This window comes from Haliotis asinina, chromosome 2, assembly GCF_037392515.1.
Source record: "Haliotis asinina isolate JCU_RB_2024 chromosome 2, JCU_Hal_asi_v2, whole genome shotgun sequence".
NCBI classification, from domain to species: domain Eukaryota; kingdom Metazoa; phylum Mollusca; class Gastropoda; order Lepetellida; family Haliotidae; genus Haliotis; species Haliotis asinina.
In genome coordinates this window covers 19,528,983-19,556,579 of record NC_090281.1, presented here as the reverse complement: position 1 = coordinate 19,556,579, position 27,597 = coordinate 19,528,983, and the positions used below count along the sequence as shown (strand labels likewise).

Sequence of the window (27,597 nt, the reverse complement as noted above, 5' to 3'; positions counted from 1 at the left end):
TGACAGGTGTGTATGAGGTGGTGAATGGCGTGACTGAGATGCCATACCGCAGTTTAACATGGATACTCATAGAAAGCACCGACCGATCCATGTTTTATTTTTATCCCAACAAAGAGCACCATCTTTTTAAACTCCTTTTAACATTTCTACTTCTGCTCTGAAGACAAACAGTCTCTATCCACCAGGGCACGGATGTGTTTAGTGTGGAAGAAACGTGATACCTCCTCTATAAAACACACGAATATAGGTATAGTGATTACAAACCCAGGAGGGAGATTCGAACCCATGATAAGAGATAATAGATTTCCGTCACAAGAAAGGGATACAACCAACTTCATATATTTCAAACAGATAAGTACATAATCCAGCACAAACCAAGTGCATGATATAAGTAGCAAATGAAAGACTTTATTTCCAAGTAAAATACCAAGTAAAGAATGTTTTCAATATAAAATCAGAATTAGAGATGACCTAGGAATGTGATGAAACTTACATAGGAATGTTTATTTACCAATATCTTTTGATTTAAGAACTTTGCAGAAAGCAAATGAATTAAAGCTCTCTAAAACAAGAATGTTTCACTCTTTTTAACATCACAGAATGGGTAAAATATCTCAAATTACAAGTATATAATCGTGTTACAAATAAATAATATTTTTTATGAATTATTGAAACTTTTACCATCTACTTAAACATGAAAATCGATAATAAATAAGGACAATTTAGCAAAGAATAAATAGTGCGCCATAAAAGACAGAGGCGGAATGCCGAGATGAATGAATGATTAAATAAATAATACCTTAAGACCTTTAGTATATCACTGTTATGGAAAATCGAAGATTCTGTTACGTACTCATCAAAGCAAAGAATACTTTGTATGAAACTAGTATTCAAACAAAAACATAACAAGGAATACGTAACTTGAAAATCAAACTGTCAACTTTCCGCATCGATTCCTTTGACATTGAGCCATCCGATCCACTTTCCTTTCAAATATCAACTCGCTTGGTTTCCAAAAGACAAAACCAACGTAAACTCCATTCGTGTCAATATAAACCGTTCTCCCAGTTCTAAAAACCGAAACAAACTTTAACGTTAGTTTTGCCGAGGACAACGCCATGTCCTTTCAAAGTTCCACAAAATTGAATTAGTTAATGTTCCAATCGAAAATCTGAAGCCTCGTCCCTAGTATCTCTGGGGTAAACCAAAGTTTATATCTCAGTAACACATGAAACAGGATTTAACTTCATTCCTGTAAACAACATCAAGTCCAGGTTGGCAATATTTGCACAACCTTCACACAAACTGTAATTAAAACAATATTTCCACGTTCGGTGCACGTGAATCTATCATACACCTGTTCTATTGTTACATATGGCACACATTTGACGTCACAAAACTATTACGTCACAACCTTCACTTTGTCCTGAATCGTCATCTCAACATAAATATCTTGCATCAAGGTATCTTCTACATACCTTTACAGGTGTTCCGACACAAAAGTTCGTTTGAACTCAAAATAGAACTATTCCACCTAGGCTAAGCCTTCCATAACGTCCACTGTCTGATAAGTATCACATCTGGGCATGCTTTTTCCGTTTTACTCCGTTCTGGAGGGACCTATGCCACCATCTGTCATTAATAAAACATATCACAGCCTTGGACGCCACTATTTTAAATGTTCTCATTTCCAGATACACCTGAAAAGCGCTCTTGATCGTCGTATTTTCTGTTCCCGACCATCCTGGTCGAGTAGGCGACCGGAAGTACAGCATTTGGGTTCACATAATCCGACAGTGTGTTTGCATTGTAGTTTGCGGTCGACGTTGGTTGCCCATAGTACTGGTAAAAGGCATTCTCCACGTACATTCCGTATGCATCTCTCTCCAGATTCGACATCCTGGCTGCTGCAGTGCCCACAGGGTTGGAGATGGGGTAGTTGTCTGGAGAAAGGAAGGTGTTGGGGTACATACGGTTAGCGTTACTGTCCAGGTCGCCATAAATGTGAGACTGTATGTGCACCCCTTGTAGATGCAGTGGAGAGCTGGTGTCGCGGTTCGGATCTGGAAGAATGAATGAAACGATACAATATGGGCATCGTGCAAAATTTCAGGCACAGATACTGATTTTAAGTGCTTACTAATGATGTAACAAACATATTTACATCATCTATCTTGCAATACAATACTCTTTCTGAACGGTACCCATATGAACCATTGACAAGGACTTCTTACCAACATCTTACCAAGAAGGCCGCACTTCTTACCAACACCCATGCAAAGGTATTAAAATGGACACCCAGACTTAAATTTCGAGAATTTAACAGCAAGCATCGACTTACACTGCAACAGTGTGCTATTCATATCATGTACAGATCACACATAACTTTTCTTAGCTGAAATTAGACTTTGTACACAATCTGCTGGATCTGCAATTGTCACTGTTTAAACTGCATCGTTTACAGACAAATTCTCTTTGTTGTTGTTGGATCTAACTGATTTTAAAACCGATTTCAAACAAAATCAGTAACTGAAAGAAATGCAAAGCATACTCGCAATCCTCTGCACATGAAATGACTACAGCTCTGTAGCTATTTCCTAAAGTAATTACAGTGAACAGTCAATCACCCGGAAAGAGGATACATTCACTGAAGTGTTACCGTTGGCATCTGCCCTTCCATCCATGTCTGACTGCATGTAGATGAGGCCCTGGCCAGACTGGGTGGTGGTAGGGGATGTGATGGGGAGGGGGGAGATGTGCATTCGCTTATTTCCAGGCTTTATGTCTTTGAAACTGTCTGATGATTCTGCAAGGGTAACAGAAGCATACTATTATTTGACTGACCTTGCCTGGCAATGGTGAGGAAGATGGGTTAGCTGTATTTTTGTCGTTTAATGCGACACCAAACAATACTCCACCATCAACACCGACAGCAACTAAAATAAATCTTTAAGAAATAACTTTCACTCTACCCTAGTGTGTTTGGTAATAAAGTATAGTTTTGCCCTGTGCTAATTAAAGCACGAGGACGGTAGTCAGAGTGCTTGGGTGTTATAACAGTTCAGGGGATCCTTTAACAAAACAACCTTTACTACGGTTAGCCTTAACTCCCATTCTTTAACACTGCACTAAGGTTACCTTAGTCTAAGGTAGTCTAAGGTTGCTTTGTGAAAGGAGCCCCAGAGCAAAACTATACTCTATTACCAAACACATTGGGGTAGACCGAACTTAATATCTTTCCTAGGATGCTAAATGACATTTACAGGTAACATCCTGAATTAAATTATATGTTGAAAAGCAATAATTATTGTTCGGATCGTATATTATTAATTCATGAACAGGGCTAACTGACGGCCATTCACAGAACACACCCCTAAGGTAAAAACATCTTCCATTGCTAAAATTCGTTAGCTTTCTTTTTCAGATTGAATACTGATATTGATTAAATGCGTGGTTTTATTTTCTAATTAGTTTTTTTCCTTTTGACTAAAAGAATATTAAACACAAACATTGCTGTTTTTAAAACATTTTACTTTAACACTCACTCACCCATATATGGATAGTTACGTGACGCAACATTCCATGTTGAAATATGGGTAATGTTTGTGTAGGAAGCGTGATGATGGACTAAGAACCGACTCAAGTAGATATAATGCTTGCCGCTGTCATAGAAACTGAAGGAAAAAGTACCCCGCTCATATTCGCCGACAGCAGGAGCTTTACACCATGAAAACTAGTACTTACTGAACTGGTTGCACTTATTGACACAGCACTAGGCAGAGACATTTTACTCGACTCGACGCGACGTCACAAACACTCCAGGGCTCCGTGACCTGACATGAAATAACGTTGTCACTCGACAAACATGGCGGAAGAGTATGGATTGCGCTGTTGTTGCCTTGCAATAAGTTATTGTATGCCCTTCGTTGAGCTACCGATGGCGTGGTAATATAGCGTCTAAGTGATTGCTCAGCCTTGCCGCCGTGGTTGCACGTTCACAGCGGTAAGTGTAAATTTGCGACAAACTAACCGCCCGAGATATGGTCGACATCATTTTATTCAGGGTGTTTTCACCCACTGCCAATTGTGCAAACCAGCAATCGGACTTTGGAATGGCAAGGGGGGCAAAAGCTCTGACGGATTTGTTTCGCTTAGAAAACTTTGTACAGGACAATATATACCCTCGGCTTCACACATACGAGGCATTTTGGATTGTCCCTTACTGTCTACCCCATGATGAGTTTTGTCAGCCTCATTGAAATACTCTGCCCCAGTGCCATCCTGTAGAAGAACAAAAGAGTCACCGCGTAGACCCTCAATGCCAAGCCTCCCAAAATGAAGGGTCAGCTCGAACCACACTTTCCTGACAAGTGACAGAGGAGAATCGTCGAACAAAATACCGCTGGAGTATAAACGCTCCATATCGCCACATGAAATAGGATGATGATTTTTGGATTCATCCTTGCCAGGCCCGCTTCATCTCTTTAATCACACCTATAGACACATGGTTCGACGACATGAACTCTTTGTCCTGCATAATGTACATCGAACCCAAGTGTCATTTCAGGAAGGCCAACTAACATATCATCGTCACTATCATCGAAGTCAAGTTTGTGTTTATAAACACTCCTGCGACGCCCAGTTCTCAGGTTTTCAAATTCCTCGCCATATTTCTTCGACCCTGGTACAGGGAACCCAACGTCTCGACTTGGTTCTCCGTTGAAAGAAACATCATCGCCAAGCGATAGGTGATAGGGATGCTCCTTGATGATTTACCTAACAGATAGATCAAAAGTTACCATGGACACACGTGACTACGAGGGGGCAGCTTGAAACCGCTGGACAACGTCATGCAATTGTTACGTCATCAAAAAAAATAACATAGAAATTACCTTTATTGTCTGATAATGTATTTTTTCCGATTGTTCTCACCACTCGGCATCTCAGAATTGATAATAACTGACACTTGATTAGACGGTCTAGTGACTTAAGCATGCATCTACGCAAGTCGATGGCATGCATCAACAAGTCGACAAGTCTGATGACCCTATTCAGGAAGTCACGTTCATGCGTTCCGGAAGATCACCTTCAAACAAAATCTTCAATCAGAATAACATGTCAGGTGCGCCTAAGGGAGATTTTTACTATTCGAGTAAAATAAAGGCCAAAAGAGAAATAAATCAAACTAAAATAAACTGTCTTGGATCTAAAAACACATTGATTCACAGTGGATCATAATCAGTTTTGTAACAATAAGAGCCTATGTGACCTTTTACTAAACAAATAAGTACATGTGTATAATTAACCAAAACACGACAGAGTCAGGGTGTTAAGGTTGTATACTGACCGATAAGAAGGCTAACTATAATAGCTATATATTCACTAATTAAACGTGTCATCTCTTTTTTGGGGGGACAGTACACGTTCAGAGTTCAACGAAAGAATCTGCTTTGCCACTTCGTTTATCAGCAATACTTACCTACGAGAATGTCCAATACCTTTCGGCCCTATTTCTCATCGCCATTTGTACCGCCATATGGGTGTCATGTCGGGTGATTAACAACTAACCAAATATTTTGCTGTATTCCACGTGTGGAATGCAGAAATGTCCACAGACAATAGTGACATAATGGGTTGACTGTTCGGCTAGACATGTTCAGCTAGGTTTATCGAAATATATAGTCGTCATTCGAAAATAGCGTAAATAGTACATTCGTCACCTTTCGTCTCTTTCCGTAATCTGATCGCTATTCGGCTGATCCCGGAAAAACACGACCACGAATACACTGGTATTCATGCTAAAATGCCACTTCTTGAACCAGATTCCTTTTGTGCCGGAAAGCCTTGGGTCGGTGTAGTATTGGACGAAGGTATGTTGACGTGTTATATCTATATTTGCACCACAAAATCGCATCCCTTCACACAAATGCACTATGGGTGTATCCGTTTCTCAATCAGTTGGTGAGTATTTATAGCACGTTTGCGATGAAAGCTCGGCAGTATCTCCTAAAGCACCTGGACTCATTGCTTGCTACTCCAGAAGTATAAATGATAAGCCTGTGGTTGTGCTGGCCTTTATGCTGTTACTACGTCCGTGCGTGTAGAGGATAGGAATATGAGCAGTTAAGCTTCTTGTGTTAAGCAAGTGAGCGGGTTGTGCAGATCAGCGCATTCTGATGTCAGATCGTGAGGTTTCTATATTTATGGTGCGTCATTACTCAAGACGAGTTACCTCTCTTGCCTCCAGCCATCGTCATCTGCGCCTGCGAACCTCTTGTTGGGGTGGACATTGGGCTGTGACTATGTGGTATGCCCATGTCAAACATGCTCGAACCAGAGGCCATGTTGTTGCTTTCACTTCGACCACTGCAAACAACAGGTACAGTCAGGAACAATAAACTGAATATAACATCACTTCGTTCATACAAAATGAATATAATTTAATTCTCTTGCCTGTCAACGTACCGGGTTTTTTTTCTTTTTTTCTTTTTGCAAATGATGACGTTTTATTGGTATATTTCTGACATTTTCACTTAACACGCGTTCACAAGATACGATATGAAAACTGTAAAGCGAGGCCACGTTCAATTGTTTAATGACCTCACAGACAACGAAACACAGAAGCAATGGTTGCTCGCCAAAGGTGACTTGTGCACGTGTTCACATGATATATATGACACTGGTTGTGTTTCACCATATGAGCAATAAAACGTACAACATATTCTGTACACAAAACTCCCCTGTGGCATGGATAACACGTACCTGGCGTCCATGGTTGAAGATACTCGAGTGGTGGATGGAGACTCTGGAGGGTCCGGCTCCCTCCTCCCTGACCGTCTTGTCGAACCCCGTCCTCCATCGGTTTTTATCTTGGGCAGTACAGCACCCTTACTCATGAGCGTTATGACCTGAAACCAAAAGCATGGACAATCCCTGTATGAGTACCAGTCATAACATTTCAGCTATATGACGGCGTCCTGTACATGAGCGATTCCACAAAAAAGGTGGTTGATAGAATAATACAGTGACGAGAAAGTACAAAATAACCCTCGTGACATGCGCGAGTGAGTAAGGTACTACAAACCATTTTTATTCAATGTTCAACCAATACCACAGCATGGGACACCAAAAACTGGCTTGACACATTTTATCCATGTGGGAAATCTAACCATAGTCATTTATCTACTGACTTTCATTTTTTGTCCAGTTACTTAACTTGTAATCCTGTAATTGCTTTGCAGTAATTTTAACAAACTAATTTGTAAAATTACTTTAAAATCAGCTATGTGGTAATTGTATAACATTTCTTTCTTGTTATAGCCATTTCTTTCTTAAGCAAAGAATTCCATGTCAATGTATCAACTAGGATACACTGTTTTCTTCATGACAATTTCCTTTCCCATTCCAGTTGAGGTGTTCCTTTCGGTAGATCAGTAGTCTGCGCGAATTTTAGCACAAAACCATGAACATACCTGGTTCTGAAAATCTGCCGGTATGGCAGCATTGACTATCTTCAGATAGTCAACGGTCATTTCCAAGATGGATGCCATGTCCGTCTTTCTGCCTCGGATGTAAGGTAGAAGGACCCGCAGCTGGTCGCAGCTGTCCTTGATCCTCTCTCTAGACAACATAGTGAGGGAGTGAGTATAACGCTGCTAAACAATATTCTAGCAATGGCATTGCGAGGGAGGAAAGGGCCTCGCAGAATGTACAAATGTGGGAATAGAACCAAGGTATTTGGCTGTTACCTCAATAAAGGAGGAAAACGACGTTATCTGGCATAAACAATGATTTGAACAATCTGTGTCATTAATGAATGGATGAATGATGTGGGGCGGGGAGACCGGAAATAGGCCGCACACATTGTGCTCATGGTGGGAATCAAAACCGGGATCATCAGCGTGACGAGCGGACGCTTTAACCACTAGACTACCCGACGCCCCATGTCAGTAATGGCAACACAAAAATCGAATTTATGAAGGCATCATTTGAGAGCTTGCGTTAAAGCATACTGGGTGAGTGAGTGAGTGAGTTCAATTTTAAGCCGCTCCGACGAGTATTCCTGTTGTCTCACGCAACTTGACAGGGGAGGAAAGCTCAGTGATGCAGGTGTTTAACAGTATCTGCTTACGTCATAGACAAAGGAAGGATGCTGACAAAGCATCGTTTTGCGACGTGGACCATTTCACCATGGACACTAATCTTTGCATACCTGCGTAATTTCTCCTTCGTGGTGTGATCAGCAGAAGACGCCATTGTCGGACGTGCGGGACGGGGCTGATAGGTGACAGACTGCAAGTTGAAATTCCTGCAATGACATGTATTAAAAATCCTATTTTCATGGATTCTCAGTTTTCACTGACAAAACATAATATGGGTGGTGAAAAGAGAAAAAGATGAATGAAACGTTGGGGAAGAGAGGATTCTCTCTGACCTAGGCTACCAGTTAATGGTTTAGAATTGACCAACTCTATAGACAACAAGTTCTTTATTTTGCGACTGTGATGTTCCGATACAGATTCATTCATGTACCATTGCCAAAAGCAGGGTTACGCTTTGACTACCGTAAAGAGTTTTGTTTCCAATCCAATACATGATCATATATATGGCTTCAATTAGCATCTCACCCTGGTCGGAAAGTACAAACTGAAAGTAGTCTTGCTAAAAATACGTGTGCTAATTTTAGTAGTCTACTGTCTCTACTGTAAAGATTTGCAGGGCTATTTTTAGGTTTTAATATTCTTAAGACATATACATTCAAATACGATAACTATTTATTTCTGGGATTAAATGTCAGTCTATGTTTATCATAGAGTGCCTACCAAATTATCTTTTCCCCATTTGATAACACGTCACCAAGTACCTGAGCGACGAGAGGACGGTACTTGGGTTGCCTGGAGACCCGTGTTTCGAGGTGGGCGTGGCGTTGGTGGTCACACTGGGAAGGTTACTGGACATCTCGCTCCCAGAGGACTGTGCTGTGACATGTGGCTCCGGCGTGGACAAATTCAGGTCTTGACTCGCACTGGAATGTACAAACATCATACGTGGCTTAGGGCGAAAAAAGAAAGTTTTCGTTTAAGTTCTAGTGAGTTTAGTTTTACGCCACAATATTAAAAAATACCTAGTTTAGGTGTACTCCACAATATTAAAACAATATCACGGAGGGGGGACATCAGAAATGGGCTTCACACACTGTGACAGTGTGAATCGAACCCGTGTTTTCGTCGTGACAGGCGAACGTTTTAACCACTAGGCTACTCCACAGCCCCTGGTAAAGTTGTAAATGTATGAAAGTGCCTCGGTTAAACCGGCTTTTAACAAAACGCAATGTGTGCAGATAGGTTGTTGTAAATGGGGTGGGTGGGAGGAAGCACGGGCTTTACGTCTACACATTTTACTTCAAAATTCAGATCAATATTTTTTGTACATTCACTTACAGAGGCCGATTTTTCCTATTTGACCGTTTACACTGCAGTTTCGGAAATAAGGAGCTTGAGTAAGTGAGTAGGTGCAGTTTTACTCTGCTTTCAGCAATATTTCAACAATATCAAGGCGGGGGAGACTACAAATTGGTTTCACACGTTCTACCATGTGCAGAACCGAATCCAAGTTTTCGGTGTATGGAGCCAGCGCTGTAACCGCTAGGCTACCCTCCGCCCTGGTTTAGGAAGAAACTAGCGTTTTGTTAATTTTGTGACTTCACGCGGAGTACCAAACATGCACATACTTCAAGTTTGAGGTTACGGTGTCGCTGCAGGCAGAAGAGGGCGTGGTCGGAGTCTTGGGACACTCCGGTGTCAACAGATTCGGATCGTCCACTAAAACAAAGAATCAAAGAGATGTTCTGTACCACCATTACAAGACGAGCCAACATTTAGTGATATATAAAATGATTGATGTATAACACCGCATTCATCAATGGCTCAGTTACATGGCAGTGATTTAGTAGATAATCTGGACCACACAAACCAGTACAGGTGGTTCCTAAGATATCAGTTTATCCGTGTTAGTCGTTTTAAACTGTTGATGCGTGTTTGTCCTCTGTGGCAAATGAGATCTCAAGGCAGACTTTTCCCCGAACGGCAGAAATATTAGAACATTGTATAGAAAATATATACATAAATTTACCAATGTAGAAAAATTGATAAGAGACTCTGTTCTGGCAAACTGAGTGCCGTACAAGTGTCTTTATGTAAGAGGGTGAAACAGTCACCCGACATAAACATCTGTCAGTTAAACCCAGCCTGGTGGTTTCCTTTTTTCTAAATTAGACATATTTCTTTCATTGAAGAAAAAGAATAGGCACACGTTATCCATCTTACTGAAGCCTGCTTACAAATAATTATAGTCTACTGGTCAGTCGTATCATCGCATTGTAAAGGCAACCGTTTGTTCTTAACGCCGCACAATTCCAGCGTTATGACATAACGTAAATATCCATGGACTAGACAATCCAGTGACTGATATGACAAGCAGCATGCCACACCATCAGAGTACTGTATCACATGAAAGCAACTGCCAAGTCACAAAGGCAACAACCCATTCTGTTTAGTGAGTGAGTTTAGCTTTACGCCGCACTCAGCAATATTCCACCTACATGGCGGTTGTCTGGACCAGACAGTCTACTGACCAACAACGACCAGCATCGATCTGCACAATGGGAAACCGATGACATGTGTCAAGATAAGAACCGCTGTCTAGGTAACCCGATCCGTTTAGTCACATTGTACTGAACGCTGACGTTGTAAAATACAATTTTGATGAATGTACGGCTTTACAATAATAGACTAAGTGAACAGCGGATCCAGGCAAGTTTATGTGAACAAATCTGATATCTTCTGCAGACATATCATGGTTTGTTTGTTTTTTAATCCCACACTCATTAAAATTCACGTGGTTTGTAAATAATCCAAACTGGACCACACAATACAGTAATCAATACCATGGTCGTGTTACCATAGTATACCATCAACCAACTCTCTAAGCCTGACCACGAAGACCAGCATCTGTCACCAGAGACGCCATCTACCATAGAATCCACTACGGGTACTTCGTCACGTATGATTGGCTAGATGCAGTTGCGCCGCACTCAGTAATATTCCAGTTATATGGAGGTGGTGTGTATATAGTCAAGTCTGCACTAGTCAGTCAACAGCATAGGCACAGTTCTATGCAATCGCGAGCCATCAACCAAGTCTGCGAGTCGGACCACCCGATCCGGTTAGACGCCTCTAAAGACAAGCATGGGTAACTGAAGATCAAATCTAACCCGGATCTTCAGGTGTCTCGTCATGTATGAGGACAAAGTAAACATTTTGCCATCTGCTAATCAATTTGGAACTTCATTACTGCCAGTGAAGATATGAATGTCTGCGACATTATTTTGACAACGCAACGCAAGAACGATTACTGAGGATCTTGTAAGCTTTCTTTGATGTTGCCGATGTATTGTATTAAATGTTCAGAATAGCAATATTTCCAGTATTTATTTTTAGAAAAGTGGACGGTGAATCTTTAAATATATCAGTTACACGAAGTGTGTAAGAAAGACTGAATCCGAAATATTTAGACAGTTGTCAAGCCACTAAGATTAGTATTGACCTTAATTCTACACCACGTTGGAAGCAGAGCGGTACGTCACGATCAGACGACGTTTTAACACGAATGCCTACCCAAACTTATCCAGCTCTACGCGTGTAATTTTAACAATATCACCCTTGTCTGTGGAATAAAGCTATCCATGAACAGTCCTAGTGCAGAATTCGTCTGTCACTAGCGTTCCGAACACGTGCGTACGCGTAGAATGCACTCCAAGCGTCTCACCATGCACGGTCTGCACGGACGTCCATTTCATGTACTTCTGTCTCACTATGGGCTTCGTCAATGGCCCCACTAGCACCTCGTCAATCCCATGCAGTCGTAAGTCAACTGAAACAGAAAGGGTCAGAATAAGACTGGGCTCTGTCTCGCACACATGCTTGTTTTTATCACTCCTTACTGCGACATTGCTTTTAACTAACTGTCAAACAGGTTTACATTAATACAGACTTGCATTATAAATTGTTATACGTTTACCTGTTTGGTGAAACCCACTCGTCCGTGTTAAAACCAAAAGTATTAATCACGACTAAAAAAGCGATTCGAAACAACGGCTGTCTGACACTAGATTTTACCCAACTGTTATATCGATATCTGGCGGTAAGCTTGAATTTGCAGAAAATGTTCAGCTTGAACCCAGCCACGAACATAATAGACATTACCATCGGGCTGAATGTCTGCTATTCCAAGAATGATGGTCCCACGATTAGACTTGCTGGCGTATCTGTAATAAAGACGATATGAAGTGACATCACTACTTCAGCAGATTATATGGTGGCATCGGTATTATTTTGGACAATTAACAACAAGACTACACGTAACACCGTTAGGGCAATATCTCTGAGGAAGGTTTATTCGTTGCCAAAGACCACAACCAGTTGCATCTTTTAGTTACAACATGGTCGTTGAGTCTGCAAAAGAAACAGTTACTAGGAGTTGAAACTATGAGACATTTCCAGCTGATGACAAGTCACCGATTAAGACCATCTAAACCAAATTTGTCGATACTGTTGTAGTGAGTTGGTGTATGTTTATGCCGCGTTAAAATTAGTCCAGCAAAATCACGTTTTCGGACACCAGAAATACCCTTCACAGTATACCCATTTGAGGAATCGAAGCCGGGTCTTCGGCGTAACGAACGAGCGCTTTAACCACAAGGCTACCCCCACCACCCCGTTATGCCGGAACTGTGGAAATAAAGCTGATAATGCGACGTTACATTATAACTGACTCACTCGTGTTCCCGTAGGGTAAAGCATGGCGCTTGGTAACAATTCCATCCACTAAATATAGATTCAGTTTACTCATGTTTAGTATTGATAGGTTGTGTTGGCGATATGCGATGTTTCTTATTCATTGTCTACTGGATGTTATTGCTCCAATGAGTAAACTGTGTTAACGCTTCAATCAGGTGCTTGTCATCTGCACTTGTTCATGTCCATGTGCCGCCATATAGCTGGAATATTGCTGAGTGCTGTGTAAAACTAAACTAACTCACTCACTCATGTCCATGTGAGAGACTGAGTATGGTTTTATGCCACTTATAGCAAAGTCCCAGCAATGTCACGGCAGGGGACGCCAGTAATGGGCTTGTACCCACGTGGGAAGTCGAATCCGGGTGTTCAAGGTAACGAGCGAATGCTTCAAAGATTTGACTAGCCCAGCAGCTCCACGTCATAAGATCAACGGTGAAACAGATCAACGTTACTATAAGCAAGACCATGATTTTTTTTTTTTTTTTTGTATACTTATTCTCTGCAACTGAGTTCATGTAATGTTTACATCATCAAAATTGATTTAAAGGAAACAGCAAATATTTACAATACAGAGTACAAGCCGATCCTTTCACAGCACAGTCTGTGTTTCAACCAATCAGGTGGAAGCTGGGATGTCTAATCATCACGACGCGTTTACCTTATGGACGTGGACAGACTCAGTGTCTCTTGGTTGGCTGGCACGGTCATTTTCATCCATATCAGCTGGTACAGGTTGTTGTTGCAAGCATCGAATGTCTCCTCGTGCCTGTATGCGTGGACTTCGTGCTCCAGCACAACCTGGCTGATGAGCTCGCGCAATCTGGCGCTCTCCTGGCCATCCGCCACAACCAGCGACTTGAGCTCTGATTCAGTGGTCTGGGAACAAATTTATGGTCAGTGCGTATTCGTTGAAACGAGACTTCAGGAATATTATCATGGTTCGCATCTTACAAGTTCCAAAGCAAGTGAGTAACATCTTTTGTTCAATACTGTAACTGCTGAGATAGTTTTGTGGTGTTTCATCAATGAGAACCAGTTCAAGTGTTTTCCTTGTTTAGACATTGACTTCACCCCTTGTGAGGCATTCCCCATGGCCTTATTTACATTTGAGTAGAAACAAAATTTAAACTCTACCTTCTAGCATCTGTTTCTATATTCCCATAAATGTAAGGTTTAATCGTATGTGTGATATATATACATATATATCTTCTATTGAATATATTTCATACCATGCTCGTGTCAAAATGTTCTTATGCTCATCTCGGTATATCCCGAAATTTGTTTACATTTCTTATGTCACAAACATCAGTACTGAGGTAAACATTATGTCACCAACACGTTTGAGCAGCACACGTAGTATCATGCAACATTGGGTGACCAAGAAGGAGCCAGTTCAACCGTTGAATAACAAGGATGTGCAAAATGATATGCAGCAGTTATCGTATGACCGGATGTTGTATGTTATAACTTTACAACATAGTAGCGATGAGGTGGAGGATATGAACCGAGCACCTGTCAGTCGGAGTAATGACAATGTACACTAGTGTAGTACATACAAAGTTGATAATCCAACAACGAATGCAGTCAAGTGTAGTCAATTTAGCAATTCCAACAATGTTTCCAGACTTACACTTACAAGCTTCCGTGGTTTGCATATAAAGCCATCCCACAGTGCAGGTTACATTCCTAAATATGAATTTGTATGGCATGCATATCTTCACATGACTCTGAAGGAATTACACAGTGACACGATAGCAAGTTAACGATCACCTACTTGAAAGTTCATTTCATTTCCGGCTGAAGCATTACGTTGCCACATTGTTCGTATCACGAGCACCTGCCTTTGCACTGGTGTGCGAACTTGTAACACTTTTCAGACATACTGCACGTGTTCGTCGACGTGCTGATTCGAACAGGTACGGCACGTGCAAATGAAATGCAAACGTATTTTAACGGTGAACCCTGTCAGTGTTTCCGCAGTAGTGTATGGTATCTGAAAACTGAATATTTCGACTAGAGTCAGTTACCGCAGAGCATAGGCCATCAGCTGCAGGAAACCGGAAAAGGCGCCGGCGCTTAAAGGTTCAAACGTTACTTGTGAAATATAACAAAGTGTAATGATTTGAGGGTTAGCGAGTTTACACAACACAGGATTGGGTTTGAACCAAAGACAGCTCTCCAGCGATTCGTAACTCTGCGGCTATTCCTTACCTGATCCGACGATACCGAACTCCAGGAGCGGTAAAAACAAGAACCATTTTCTTTAAGTAATTTAGTCTGATGAGGTCAGGGGATCAAACCACACGCCTTCCGTTCTCCGGACACTTTTATTACAACTGCACCAACTGCATACAGAATACGTAATTTCAGCAGAAACTTTGAAGTGGAGTTGTGTGTTTTGCTTTACGCCGCACTGGACTATGTGGCAGCGGGCTGTAAATAATGAGTCTGGACCAAACAATCCAGTGATCAACAGCATGAGGATCGATCTATGCAACTGGGAACCGATGACATGTGTCAACAAAGTCAGCGAGCATGACCATCCGATCCCGTTACTCGCCTCTTACAAGCATGGGTTACTGAAAGCCAATATTCTAACCCGTATCTTCACAGGTATATGAAGAGGGTGGTCATTGATGTGGTACATCATGAACGGAGATTCCATGCAATGAACTGATTCTTTGAGGATGAACTCCTGAATAACCTTAAGGTTTTATGCTACAAAAAAAGTGCACTGTAAAAACTCAAAGATAAATCTACCTTCAAGTCCTGAGCATCACGGCCTGGTTGGATAGCTCGGCTGTTGACTGTGGGGGGTACTCCGGAGTAACCATTCGTAAAGCCTGGTGCTTGTTCAGCCTGAAGCAAAAGAAACATAGACGAATGATGGGAGTGAGTGAATTAACGCCGCACTCGGCAATATTCAAGCTATATGGCGGCGGTCTGTAAATAATCGAGTCTGGACCAGACAATCCATTGACCAACAACATGAGCATCGACCTGCGCATCTAGGAACCGATGACATGTGTCAACCAAGTCAGCGAGCCTGACCATCCGATCCCGTTAGTCGCCTCTTACGAGCAGCAAAGTCGCCTTTTATGGCAAGCATGGGTTGCTGAAGGCCTATTCTATCCCGGGACCTTCACGGGTCACGAATGATGGGCATGACAAGAGGTGTAACGATGTGGTACTTTTCATATAAGTTTATGTCACAAGTTAATACCATTTCTTTTTGCAGGTGCTTGATCTTGGTGAGAGATCGAGAAGGGCTTTTACAGGACAAGAACGTTTATGCTTCGTCATGAGGGAACACTACAGATTGCTTATGGCGGTGATAAAAAAGTTTCTGCTATTCTTTCTATGGTCATATGTTGTTGAGATCTGGGAAAACGATAGAACACTGAAAATATCCATCGCAAGTTTTGCAAATTCATGTTACAAATTGCTGATAGATCTCCAAATGTTGTTGCTTCTGGGGAGAGCAGACGACTATCTCTGTCAAATGTTTATTTTGTGAAATGTGTCAAATATTGGATAAGATTATTACACATGCACCAAGATAGATACCCTTAATTAATGTTATCATTTTAATCCTCAAAACGACCAACACGAGCAAGTTACGTACAGCATCTATCGTTTAGGAATGGGTTTGGAATTTTATAGAATACACAATCTGTTTGTGATCCAAAGATATTTTTGTGTAAATTTATTGAAAGAATTAATGATTGTTTCCACCAGGATCTTCATCTGTTCTTAACAGCACATCACTGCGTTTTTATTATTCTTGTGAATCTTTGTTGAATTGTGACAAATACCTCCTGTCTAATATTTGAAGTATTTTAAATATGTTTATTCTGCGAAACATTGTTAATAAAATCGTTTCTTCGACTGTTTTGTACTGTAAATACGCAAATACATCGCTACCACTGTCTGCTTTAAACACCAGTACATAATGCCATAAAACATGTTAGTCTCGATACAGGGTTGCCATGCCATGAATGCTGGCTGTATCGTGCATGGGACTCATATAGGCACACCGCCGCCATATAGCTGGAATATATAGAGGATACTAAACGACCTTCCGTGTAATACCATTTTTATTAAACGAGTTAATGATTTGGTATCAAACGAGCGGAAGCGAGTTTGATACTAAATCTTTAACGAGTTTAATGAAAATGGTATTTCACGGAAGCGAGTTTAGTATTCTATTTATTACTCGCCAACATAAATTGACAGAAACTGCGGTGAAATTGCGTATAGTGTGAGGACACTCGGGTTTCAAGTCAAGCAAGGTCTAGTAAAATCGCGACATCATCATTAGCATTGTGACGTTACAACTTTGAACCATTTTGACGTCATAGGTCAGGCGGTATTACACTAGTGTAATATTGAAGTGAAAATATTACACTGCAGTATCTTCAAAGAGCTAGTAATAAAGCGTAAATCTAAACACGCTCATACAGGAATATATTACTGTATCATTGAATATGGGCTTATGGCTATACGCCTATTTTGACAATATTCCAACTGTACTGGACAACATACGTTAGTGATACTGGTATTTTTACGATTGATATTTTATCAGTGAATCGATGAATAAATGGATCATTATTCATAATTTTTAAGTTTACATACATCCCTAACTATTTTTGTCCAGTATACATGTCGGTTTCGAAATCACTGATACGAAAAAAGGTATCGCACAATGTACCTGTATCCGACTTCGAACCTGGACATTCTGCATGAACGTTTTAACCACGTGCATGCATACTGAACTTATTCGGCATATATGTACTGGGTGCTTGGAGACGGTGAATGAAATGTCGTTTTGTGCCGTGACTTGACATGATGATAGTGATAACATCAGGATGGCCTATTGAGAGCCAGTGAGTTTCCTTCAAGTCCACTATCCTCAGACAAAATGCCACTAGCTCATGACTACTATATCGAACCGAAGACAAAAGATATTTCATTGTGGTACCGTTTGCTACCTTAAAGACCTTAAAGTAGCATTTGAGAAAAACTATTCTGAACTAAGTCTCAACATATAGGTTTTCCTACAAATTCCTATTGAATGAAACTAACACAAATACATTAATCTAAACATTTTTCTCGCGTTCTTGCAGAGAAGGCTTCGATCTCATAACAGATTATATTGCAAATCCTCAAAACTAGTATTAGAAATTCATTTCCAGGGCTACATTATGACAGGCCATAGACGCACGGCAATAGCAGCGGATCTCAAAAGCTGTTTAAACCACGCTACATTAACAATAATTAACCAATACACCTATCAACACCAAAACTGAGCTCCAAACATTGCACTCATGTGAGGAATCGAACGAGCAGACGATATAGTCTACTGGCAAAGGGACCCTAGCGTTCCATACAGCAGGTGACGTTTCTTAACTCAGTAATTAGAAAACAAATTTCAACGTTGGCAATTTTTACCAGATAGCCACTGGATTAACATTAAGAAATTCTGTATTCGGTGTCCAATGTGCCGCACTGAACCAGAACCTTGGTTGACACATGTCATCGGTTCCCAATTGCGCAGATAGGTGCTCATGTTGTTGATCACTGGACTGACTCGATTACTTACAGACCACCGACATAGCTGGATTATTGCTGAATGCGGCGTAAAACTAAACTCACTCACTTCCGCTCTCCGGGCGGACGCTCTCTCCACTATACTACGGTTGATGCTTGAGACAGTATCCCATATGTCTCGAGAACTGACCATGGGGACAAGCAGAATCAATGCATGTGCATCAAAGCTGAACTGATTAAAATAGTGCTCAGAAAGTATATGGTTGGTTTGTAACAAAAATAATTAAAAATTAAAATATTTCAGTTAAATGATAGATATCTGTAAATAAACCAGTCGACCAGTGATGGACATAATGGACATCAATGCCGGTAATAGGAATACTATCACAATATGATAGAAAACTGCACCTCTTACCTCCTTGTGAGTGGTATTTCACATCTGCTAACAAACTGGAGATATATTACCCTTGCTAATTCTATGGGCCATGAAGAAACAGAAGTATACATTAATTCTGTGTGAACAAGTCATCAATGTTTTGCATTATGCCAGAGGATTGTTTCTACAACTGGTGGGTGAGTGAGTGAGTGAACATCGTATGCCTGGTCAACATCAAAGACCAGTTGAACTTGTTTCTATAATTATACGTGTTATCTCGGTTGGCAAGCCCTGTAAAACCGCTATTCGTCCAGATTAACTCCGGAATCACCCATATACACTCTTAAAACGTCTTTGAGGTTACTTTTGTGAAAACAACAAACAGGGATATGTAGCTTAAAAAAACCAAGAAACTTCGAGGGTTGGTTTGGTACCATGTATCACTTGCAGACAATCCCCGAACCTTAGCCAAAACTATCACCGGGTACCCCCCCCCCCCCCTTTTCAGCCTCATATGAAGCACTTGTGATGGGAACGAAGGGAAATTCGTGGTTAATTTGAATTTGCTATTTCCACGAGTGAATAAATATTGTTTTATGCAGTTTGTAGCGACGTTTGAACAATGTTGAAGCTGGACATACAAGAAATGGGGACGCGGACACTCGGCGTGAAGAGCGAACGCTTTGAAAACCGACTAACCCCACAGCAGATACTAGTATACGCATTTATAAAGTAGTTCGGTTCATGAAACCATTCAATAAATCATTTATGAAGGTAGAAACATGTTTTGTCAACCGTCTGAACTGATGAAATTCACGATGTCCCTACATACTGTCAAGAATGAGTGAGTTTTTCCCAGCTTCTAGCTTGGACACCATAATGTCAAGAATGAAAAGAGTACAGGTGCACGATCCTGTGTTTGCAAACTGAGTGTACATGTGATCGAAAACAAGTTAAAGACCAATATAAAAAACTTTATTAGCATATGGCACCAGACACGTGGAGATATATTCAAGTTCTGCATCGGTGATGTAGCTCAAGCCCTATATGATCGAGTGTGGTTTCACGCCCCATTTAGCAGCATGGGAAGGACACCCACAACGAACAACTTTGCTTGATAGATGTAGAGGTCCAAACCCAGACCTTCGGCGCGACGAACATATAACTTAACAGCTTGGTCATATCAACCGTGCGGACACATCACGAAATATGTACATGCGTATCTAAGTGACACGTAATCTGCATGCACTTAAAAACAGCTTGCTGCAGATTGATTCAATGAACGTAGGTAGGTTTAACGTCAGTGAACAGTAGTGAAGTTATGTCACGGCGTCTTAGGTTGAGTGTGAGAGGAGAGCTCGAAATTATGAAGATCACGGGTTTAAAACCCAGAATGTTGCTAGGGGACTAACTGCCATAATCCATTTGATCTTGGCAGTGAGTTACGGTCACCTTAGCGCGAGGACCGCTTTGTACAACGGCACCCTGCGCCTCCTTACACAAAGAACTTACGTGATTGTAAGTCACAAAGGTAGCCTTAATGCAATGTTAACGGGTGAGTGACTAAGTTCAGCTCTACGCCGCACTCAGCAATATCCCAACTATATGGCGGTGGTCTGTAAATAATCGAGTCTGGACCAGACAATCCAGTGATCAACAACATCAGCATTGATATGAACAACTGGGAACCGATGACATGTGTCAACCCAGTCAGCGAGCCTGACCACTCGTTAGTCGCCTCTTACGACAAGCAGAGTCACCCTTTATGACAAGCATGGGTTGCTGAATTCCTATTCTACCCCGGACCTTCACGGGTCCAATGTTAAAGAATGAGAGTTAAGTTTAACCTTCGCATAGGATACTTTATGAAAGGAACCCTACTTAAGAGTGTACTGCATGGGTACATTTATGGTATCAACTGTCGTGAAATAGAAAATATTGCTAAAGACGGCATAACACCATATTCATTCACCCATAGAAACAAAGTGCCAGGTTTCTAAAGTCTCGACACCAAGGAGTGGAACATGCACACGAGGATATCGAAGAACGTCACCCATTTATACATAGATTTTAGGTGTGGGTCATTCACATTTCAACATCAACACCCGCCACCCCATCCCATTATTCATATACATTATGAGTGAGTGAGTTTAGTTACATTATGAACGATCCCTTAGTACATAGTTTCATTAATCACATGTTATTCAAAGGCGCGGAGGGATGACAGGAATCAGTACGTAAATGAAACCACACAAACCGTCGATTGATGTGATGTAAGCACAATATGGAAATACAATAGTGTATCGAAATATGAGGAACAAAACAAAACATCGATTTACAACTCACAATACTGTCAATACTTTACAGGCTACACCAGGGTAAAGCATATGAATAACAACAGGAACATTAAAATGATTTTTTAAAAAAACAATTCAAGAACCAGTTTAAGCAGATCCTTTAGTACTGTCATAGCAAGCCTCTGTTTCGTGTTAGCTTTATATTTTGATGGTATTGACTTGCCCAACCTTTTTAGCAACAACCATATGTAACCACGGGCATTTGTTTCACAGTTGAAGCGTCGTCCCTGATTGGTACTTGGCTGTGAACCGTAGGACATTCACAGTGCCTCCAAACGTATCATGCTTCTCCCTTTGAGTATTCTATCTCTGGCGTCTGAGGTTTAAACGCAAATGATTCAGGGTTGTAAATCACTTGCAACAAGGGAGAATATAGACCTGTGAAATACAAGTACTTTATCGTGATACGAATCGTATCGCACCCTGATTATCGGAATACGTCATAAAGCGACTTCATATCGTATCCTTACGACTCTACAATTTATAAACCATCGATCCTCTGATCCGCCTCGTACGATATGCTGGGGACAATTTTGACTTGGAGAACTGTCATATACAAGAGTTGATTGACAGAGGGAATTACGTAACAGCGAAGTCTTTTGTTGTGGACGTTACGAAGATCAGAAAGGTATGTCCTCACACAAACTGACTTGACTAATTGTTTCGCTGTAATAGGTTAATGATCTGACGTTAGGAACGTGTAATTATTAAGTACTTGAAGAAAATGCATAACAGCACACAAGTCCTCCTTGAAGAGCGAAGAGCGAGTTTAGTTTTAAGCCACGTTCAGCAATATTCCAGCAATATTACGGAGGGGCAAACACAATAGAGCTTCACGCAGTGTACCACGGTGGGAAATCGAACCCGTGGCTGTATTTGGCGTGACATTCGAATGTCTTCAACCACTCGCCAGAAGGAAATGACATTCAATGGCAAATGTGAGTGACTTTAGTTCATCGCCGCTTTTCGCAATATTCTAACATCGTGGCGAGAATTAAAATTGTGTCTCCGCAGTGACCAGGGTGTGTGAGGGAGGAAGGAAGGGGGTGAGCTTTACGCCGCTTTTCATCATTGTTCCAGCAATATCTGGGCGGGGGACACCATAAAAGGGATTCACACAGTGTACCCATGTGGAGAGTCGAACCCAGGTCTTCGGCGTGACGAGACAACGCCTTAACCACTAGGCTACCTCTGTTCCCCCGGTGTGACCACAGGGCGAGGTGAAAAATCAGTCACAAAATGTCTCGCCGACTGCTTTCGCCACAAACTGGATCTGCTTATTAATGTTGGGAATGAAAAAGCCTTATAATACACAGCATTTGGCAGTGATCAAAATAAATGCACTCGGCAAATTTAATCCCCTTTCGGACCTAATGATCTCAGTGTTTATGTTTTGTCTGTTTGCTTAGGTTTCACTCATTTATAATTTGATCAGCAAAGAATGTAAGATATCAGGTTTGTATACACCATTAATATATAACTCTCCAACTCAGATAATCCTGCATGTGTAGAGGTCATAAATACCGCTGGGATTCGAACCACGGACCTCTGATGATCGGAATACGGACACCTTGTACACATGACCACGAGGTAAACATCAAGAATAGGTGGTAAGGATGTCAACTTTGGGATGACTCTATGCCCAACTACATTTGCAACTAAGGTGTGATATCATATATATCAGTGCATGTCATATTGCATGTAGTGTGATATTAAAGTGAGTGAGTTTAGTTTTACGCCGCTTTTAGCAATATTCCAGCAATATCATGACGGGGGACACCAGAAAATGCGCTTCACACACAGTGTGATATTAGATGCACATCAGCCCATGCATAGTCTGCGTTGTTGAATACGAACCACACCACAAATAATGATCAGCAATGACATTCACTACGTTAGTACAAGTTGTATTAAACTCAAGCACAAAGAAATTTATCAATTCGTCCATCGGCAGTAGCGATCTTGAAAACAGGGTAAGTCCTACATAATGGACAAGGCGCGATTTGACAACATGCGTATGTATCGAAGATGTGCATTGGTGAGCATCACGGGACACATTAGCAGCCGAAGGTGATACAACCCTGAAAGTTCTGTTTGCATTATATACTTTATTTTGCCAACTCACCCATGGATCTGAGGGACTCAAAGCTTGTGGGGTGCTTGTGCTTGGGTTGTAATAAACTTCTTCAAGAAATAGTCCCTCACTGCAAATACTTGTCGCATCGTCAGTGCTTTCGTGGCAGGAATTACTGTCTAACATGGACGGTATACGCATGTCTTTACCATCGCCCGCTTCGTTTGTTGAAGTCGAGCTGCTTTCATCAACAGCCCTGTCATTCGCGTTGTCCGACTTGGACGACATAGCCGGTAACGAGTTGAATAACAGCGTCTGTTATCTGACTTGGAACGCTGGGTATAAAGTTACCCGGATTAGTGCAAACTACTTTCCAACCCGATGGCCAATCGATGTCGATTTCAGAGCGTGGCCAGGTAAACGACATGTCACTCACCAATGAAGAAGACCGTTTTGGCTCGCGAAAAGCATGCGCGTAGTAATTTGCATATGAATGGTATGTTCAATTGACAAGGATAGTTTGGGGTCAGTCCAGGTAATAAATGGAATCAATTGTTGTATATTTTCAAGATTCGAATTCTTGTACATGAAGCAAAGTAATACCCGAGAAATTTATGTCTTGTTGGTTTCTGACGTATATTTCCGATGGATCTACATCTTGTTCTAAAACAACACGTTCGGTTTCACAGTTTTGGATGGGGCAATGATGCAAAAAACTCTGAGGCACTTTTATCTAAAACATTGATCCTGTCCAGGTGATTTGTACCCCAATCAATAACATTCTTAGGGAGTGGGGGTGGTTTCTTCGAGATTCGTGTGGACACCTTTTAATGTATTATGTTTTTTTCATTCGTACTGAGTTCTATTAACGCACTGCCCTCAGTAACCATCGTTTAGATCGACCAAGACCAATGTACTCTATATATGCACGTGGAGACTTGTTTGTTCATTCCCAGACATATCGGTCAGAAACAGCCCTGATTATTGAATATCAAATGACCAATAACAGTGTTCTGCTTCAGGCACTTAAAAGGACAAACCTTTGAAACATACGTTCAATCACTTGCATCCCGTCACAGGATAAAATATCATGATTGTGATGTCACTTACGACAACGTACCCCTCCCTACCTGCGGGTCATCGGGTACGAGAACGCTGGTGTACTGGTAAACCTATTTTTAAACATGACGGTAACGATTTTAATAAAAATAATCCGGATTGTCATATTCTGAGTGACAAATCGAGATCATTTACCTTTATATACTTCGTTCGCAAAGACTTCCCGCAACGGCAGATTTCCGCAGTTTCACGACATCATTCGCAGTAATTAGCAGGAGTTTTTTTAATAAGGGACCATTCATAATTTATGGCTGGTCAAGACGATTTTTATGAAGCTTGTAAAAACAAAATGTCCTCCTCACCCTGTAATTTATTCACATCGTAAAAGACACAATAAAAGACAAAATAAAACACACACACACCACCCCACCCCATTCTAAGACACAAACACCGAAGGTGACTCATTAAGGGTATCAAACTCATCGAGATGGAAAATGGAAATCGAGATTCTTTCCATATATGGGGAGACTTACAGCTGGAGGTTTCCTTTTGTAAAGTTTGTTTTACACAGACCTCGTGCTTGCAGCTATCATTTTTGTGAGATTTAAGGATGTTATTTCACATTTACATATTAGTTCAGCCAGTTTTCGTGAAATGGGAAACTGAATATAGTTTCGGCGCCAAGGAAATGCATACAGCACTCCTATAGCAGTACATGTTTGTAGCATTTCTGAAACCATCAGTCTTACCTCTTACCTTTAATTTGTACTATATACTAGAATACGGCGAAGTTTCTGTTGTTTGACTGAAATCCTCAAGTTCAATCATAAGATCTGTAGCACTTATCAATGCGGTGTCAGTAAATGAAATGTCTGGGTCTGTCCATCCCCATTTAGCTGGTGGGTATACATTGTTAGTGAGTGAGTAAATGAGTGTGGATTTACGCCGATTTCAACAACATCTAGGTTCACACAATGTACCCATGTGGAGAATCGAAACCGAACTCGGCCGTTCGTCACGGGCATACGATGTAATCACCAGGCTACCCTACTGCTGGGTATACGCCTATATTAAACAGAGTATCATTTACGAGGGTAAGAGTTAAACACAAACGTTCAATCGAAACCGTATTGCTCATTTTAAGAGTTCTGCTGAAGAAACAAAAACGAAATCAAACTTACATTTTGTTGCCTTGGAACTGCAACTAGTATCCGTTGAATAACAAAAACAAAAATACAGTAAACGTTACACAAATGCAGTTATGATGAATGTACGTTTCGAGTATCACGTAACGTTTTCATGCTTGCTTTGATCGAAACGGATTAAGGCAGGAAACCTCGGCGGAATACCTTTCGGAACGTACTAACTTCGCTGTGGCGAGGGGTGATATCAACAATCTTGACCACAAAGAGCGCACTGGACACAAGCTGAGGTGAATATACTTACTTCACGAGTGGTTCCTCAGAGTTCGTAGCTTGTCCCATTTGAAATACAGTTCCAATTTGAAGAAAAGTTCAAACATGGTTCGGAATTATCGCCATACCATCATTAGAGTATGGCTGGTCATTTTTTGTGGTTAGGCATGCAGACCAATGTGAATCTCGAAGGCTGACTTATCGTTTCCGTTACCAATCAACCATATGTGAAATACTAGTTTTAAACATTTTTATTCGTGGTTTTACAAAAAAAAGGGTTTTCAACCGTCGACGTCTAAATCTGAATCGACGTGCTATTTACATCGAATGACCTAACAGATCTGATACATTCCGTGACAAAACAGTGTGAATAAATACGAGTAATTCACTCGCCATGCCGAAGGACGGGTTCGATCCCCTCATGGGTATTTTGTGCGAAGAGAGTTGCCACGGGTGTCCCCTGCAGTGATAGTATTGGAATATTGTCAAAGGAGGCCCCAAACCACAATGTTTGCTCATACGCAATTTTGTGAGGTTCAAAATCCAGTGGAAAGGGGTAATGGCGGCCATTTACTTATCAACAATTGACAAAAATCATGGAAGCCTGAAGAAATGAAGTACTTACAAACAGTCGGGTGAAGGACTGAAACCACTGATACTGCAGCAGCAGTTCATTCCTCATCAAATTACTTTCAAACAGCTGCCAGTTTGCCATTCAAAGCTTTCAATCAAGAGATATGTTTGACATCACAACCTGCGCGGTTTTCGAGATTGCATATCGTCTGCTACGCTGCAGTGACGCGACAGTCAAAACATCACGTATCAACCAATGAAATTTCAGACCTCATTCTGACTTCGCCTCAAATGCATATTCATGAGAATCCCGTGCTAAGCGTGACGACGATAACGTTTAATATACAGTGTCTAGCCAAAAGTGAATCATCATTCGTGAAATTCCCATAGACGTGCATGACAATTAACTCTTGCAAGAATAATTTTCATAAATTTAGTTTCGGTCGAATTGCTTTCAACACTTACCTACCAGCTGGGAAATCATCTGGTTACATACACATAATTTCCATTCATCTTTTCGATGATAAGTAAGAAAACTGCAACTATTTAAAACAACATATATTATGCATAAGAATCAGGTTTAACATGGCTGCCTATTCCTGGGGTATCCTGGGGTAGATTAAAAACTGAAGTTATATATTATGCTTAATCGGGTGTCATTCGATAACTAGCCAACGGAAAGATGAAAAGAAGTTATATACCCCTAGCTGGGGGTAATTTCTAAGATGTTTGCATAGTATCAGAATAAAATGACTTATCATCAATTTATTCCCCCAACAGTGCATTAACATGTAAGTCAATGGACATTTCAATGAGGACTCACTGTTGGCGATGCACTGGACATTATACGCGAAATCAAGATTGAAGTAATATTGTGAAACCGTCATTGGCTCAAATATGCGCTGTTTCAAGATTAAGTCCGTTTGTTTCAACGCCACTTTGTTCATTGCGTCCATTATATCATAAAGGGCCAACTGTGGGCGCATTCCGCGGTCCGATAGTACTGACATACTGCTAAAAGCGGGACGGAACCACTCGCACACACTCCAGAAACAAATGACGGGCCCCGGGTCTAAAAGTAATCTGCCCGTGTAGATGAGGAAAAAAAATAGCAACCCATGCTTGCCATAAAAGACGACTATGCTTGTCGTAAGAGGCGACTAACGGGATCGGGTGGTCAGGCTCGCCGACTTGGTTGACACGTCATCGGTTCCCAATTGCGCGGATAGATGCCCATGCTGTTGATGATCGAGTCTGTGCCAGACATTCCAGTGATTAACAGCATGAATGCAATTGGGAACCGATGGGTTACTGAATACCTTCACGGGTAAGCGAT

The 27,597-nt window shown here is 41.2% G+C and overlaps 1 protein-coding gene across 3 annotated transcripts; it reads right to left on the bottom strand.

Moving 5' to 3' along the window:
* Positions 1-388: 388 nt before the first annotated feature.
* LOC137273369 (uncharacterized) lies at positions 389-26,493 on the bottom strand. 3 transcript variants are annotated; one of them, XM_067805989.1, is made up of 13 exons: positions 26,314-26,493; positions 15,618-15,716; positions 13,516-13,733; positions 12,264-12,325; positions 11,827-11,931; positions 9,731-9,821; positions 8,864-9,025; positions 8,213-8,308; positions 7,473-7,620; positions 6,763-6,908; positions 6,233-6,366; positions 2,660-2,806; positions 389-2,063 (listed from the first exon to the last, which is right to left on the bottom strand). In XM_067805989.1, exons 1-13 carry the CDS (start codon positions 26,401-26,403, stop codon positions 1,675-1,677), a joined length of 1,887 nt encoding a protein of 628 aa, XP_067662090.1. In that variant the 5' UTR covers positions 26,404-26,493; the 3' UTR covers positions 389-1,674. The 3 variants fall into 3 exon arrangements, with proteins under 3 accessions (XP_067662090.1, XP_067662089.1, XP_067662091.1); XM_067805988.1 differs by lacking the exon at positions 26,314-26,493 and adding an exon at positions 23,266-23,614; XM_067805990.1 differs by lacking the exons at positions 15,618-15,716; positions 26,314-26,493 and adding an exon at positions 14,632-14,743.
* Positions 26,494-27,597: the final 1,104 nt, after the last annotated feature.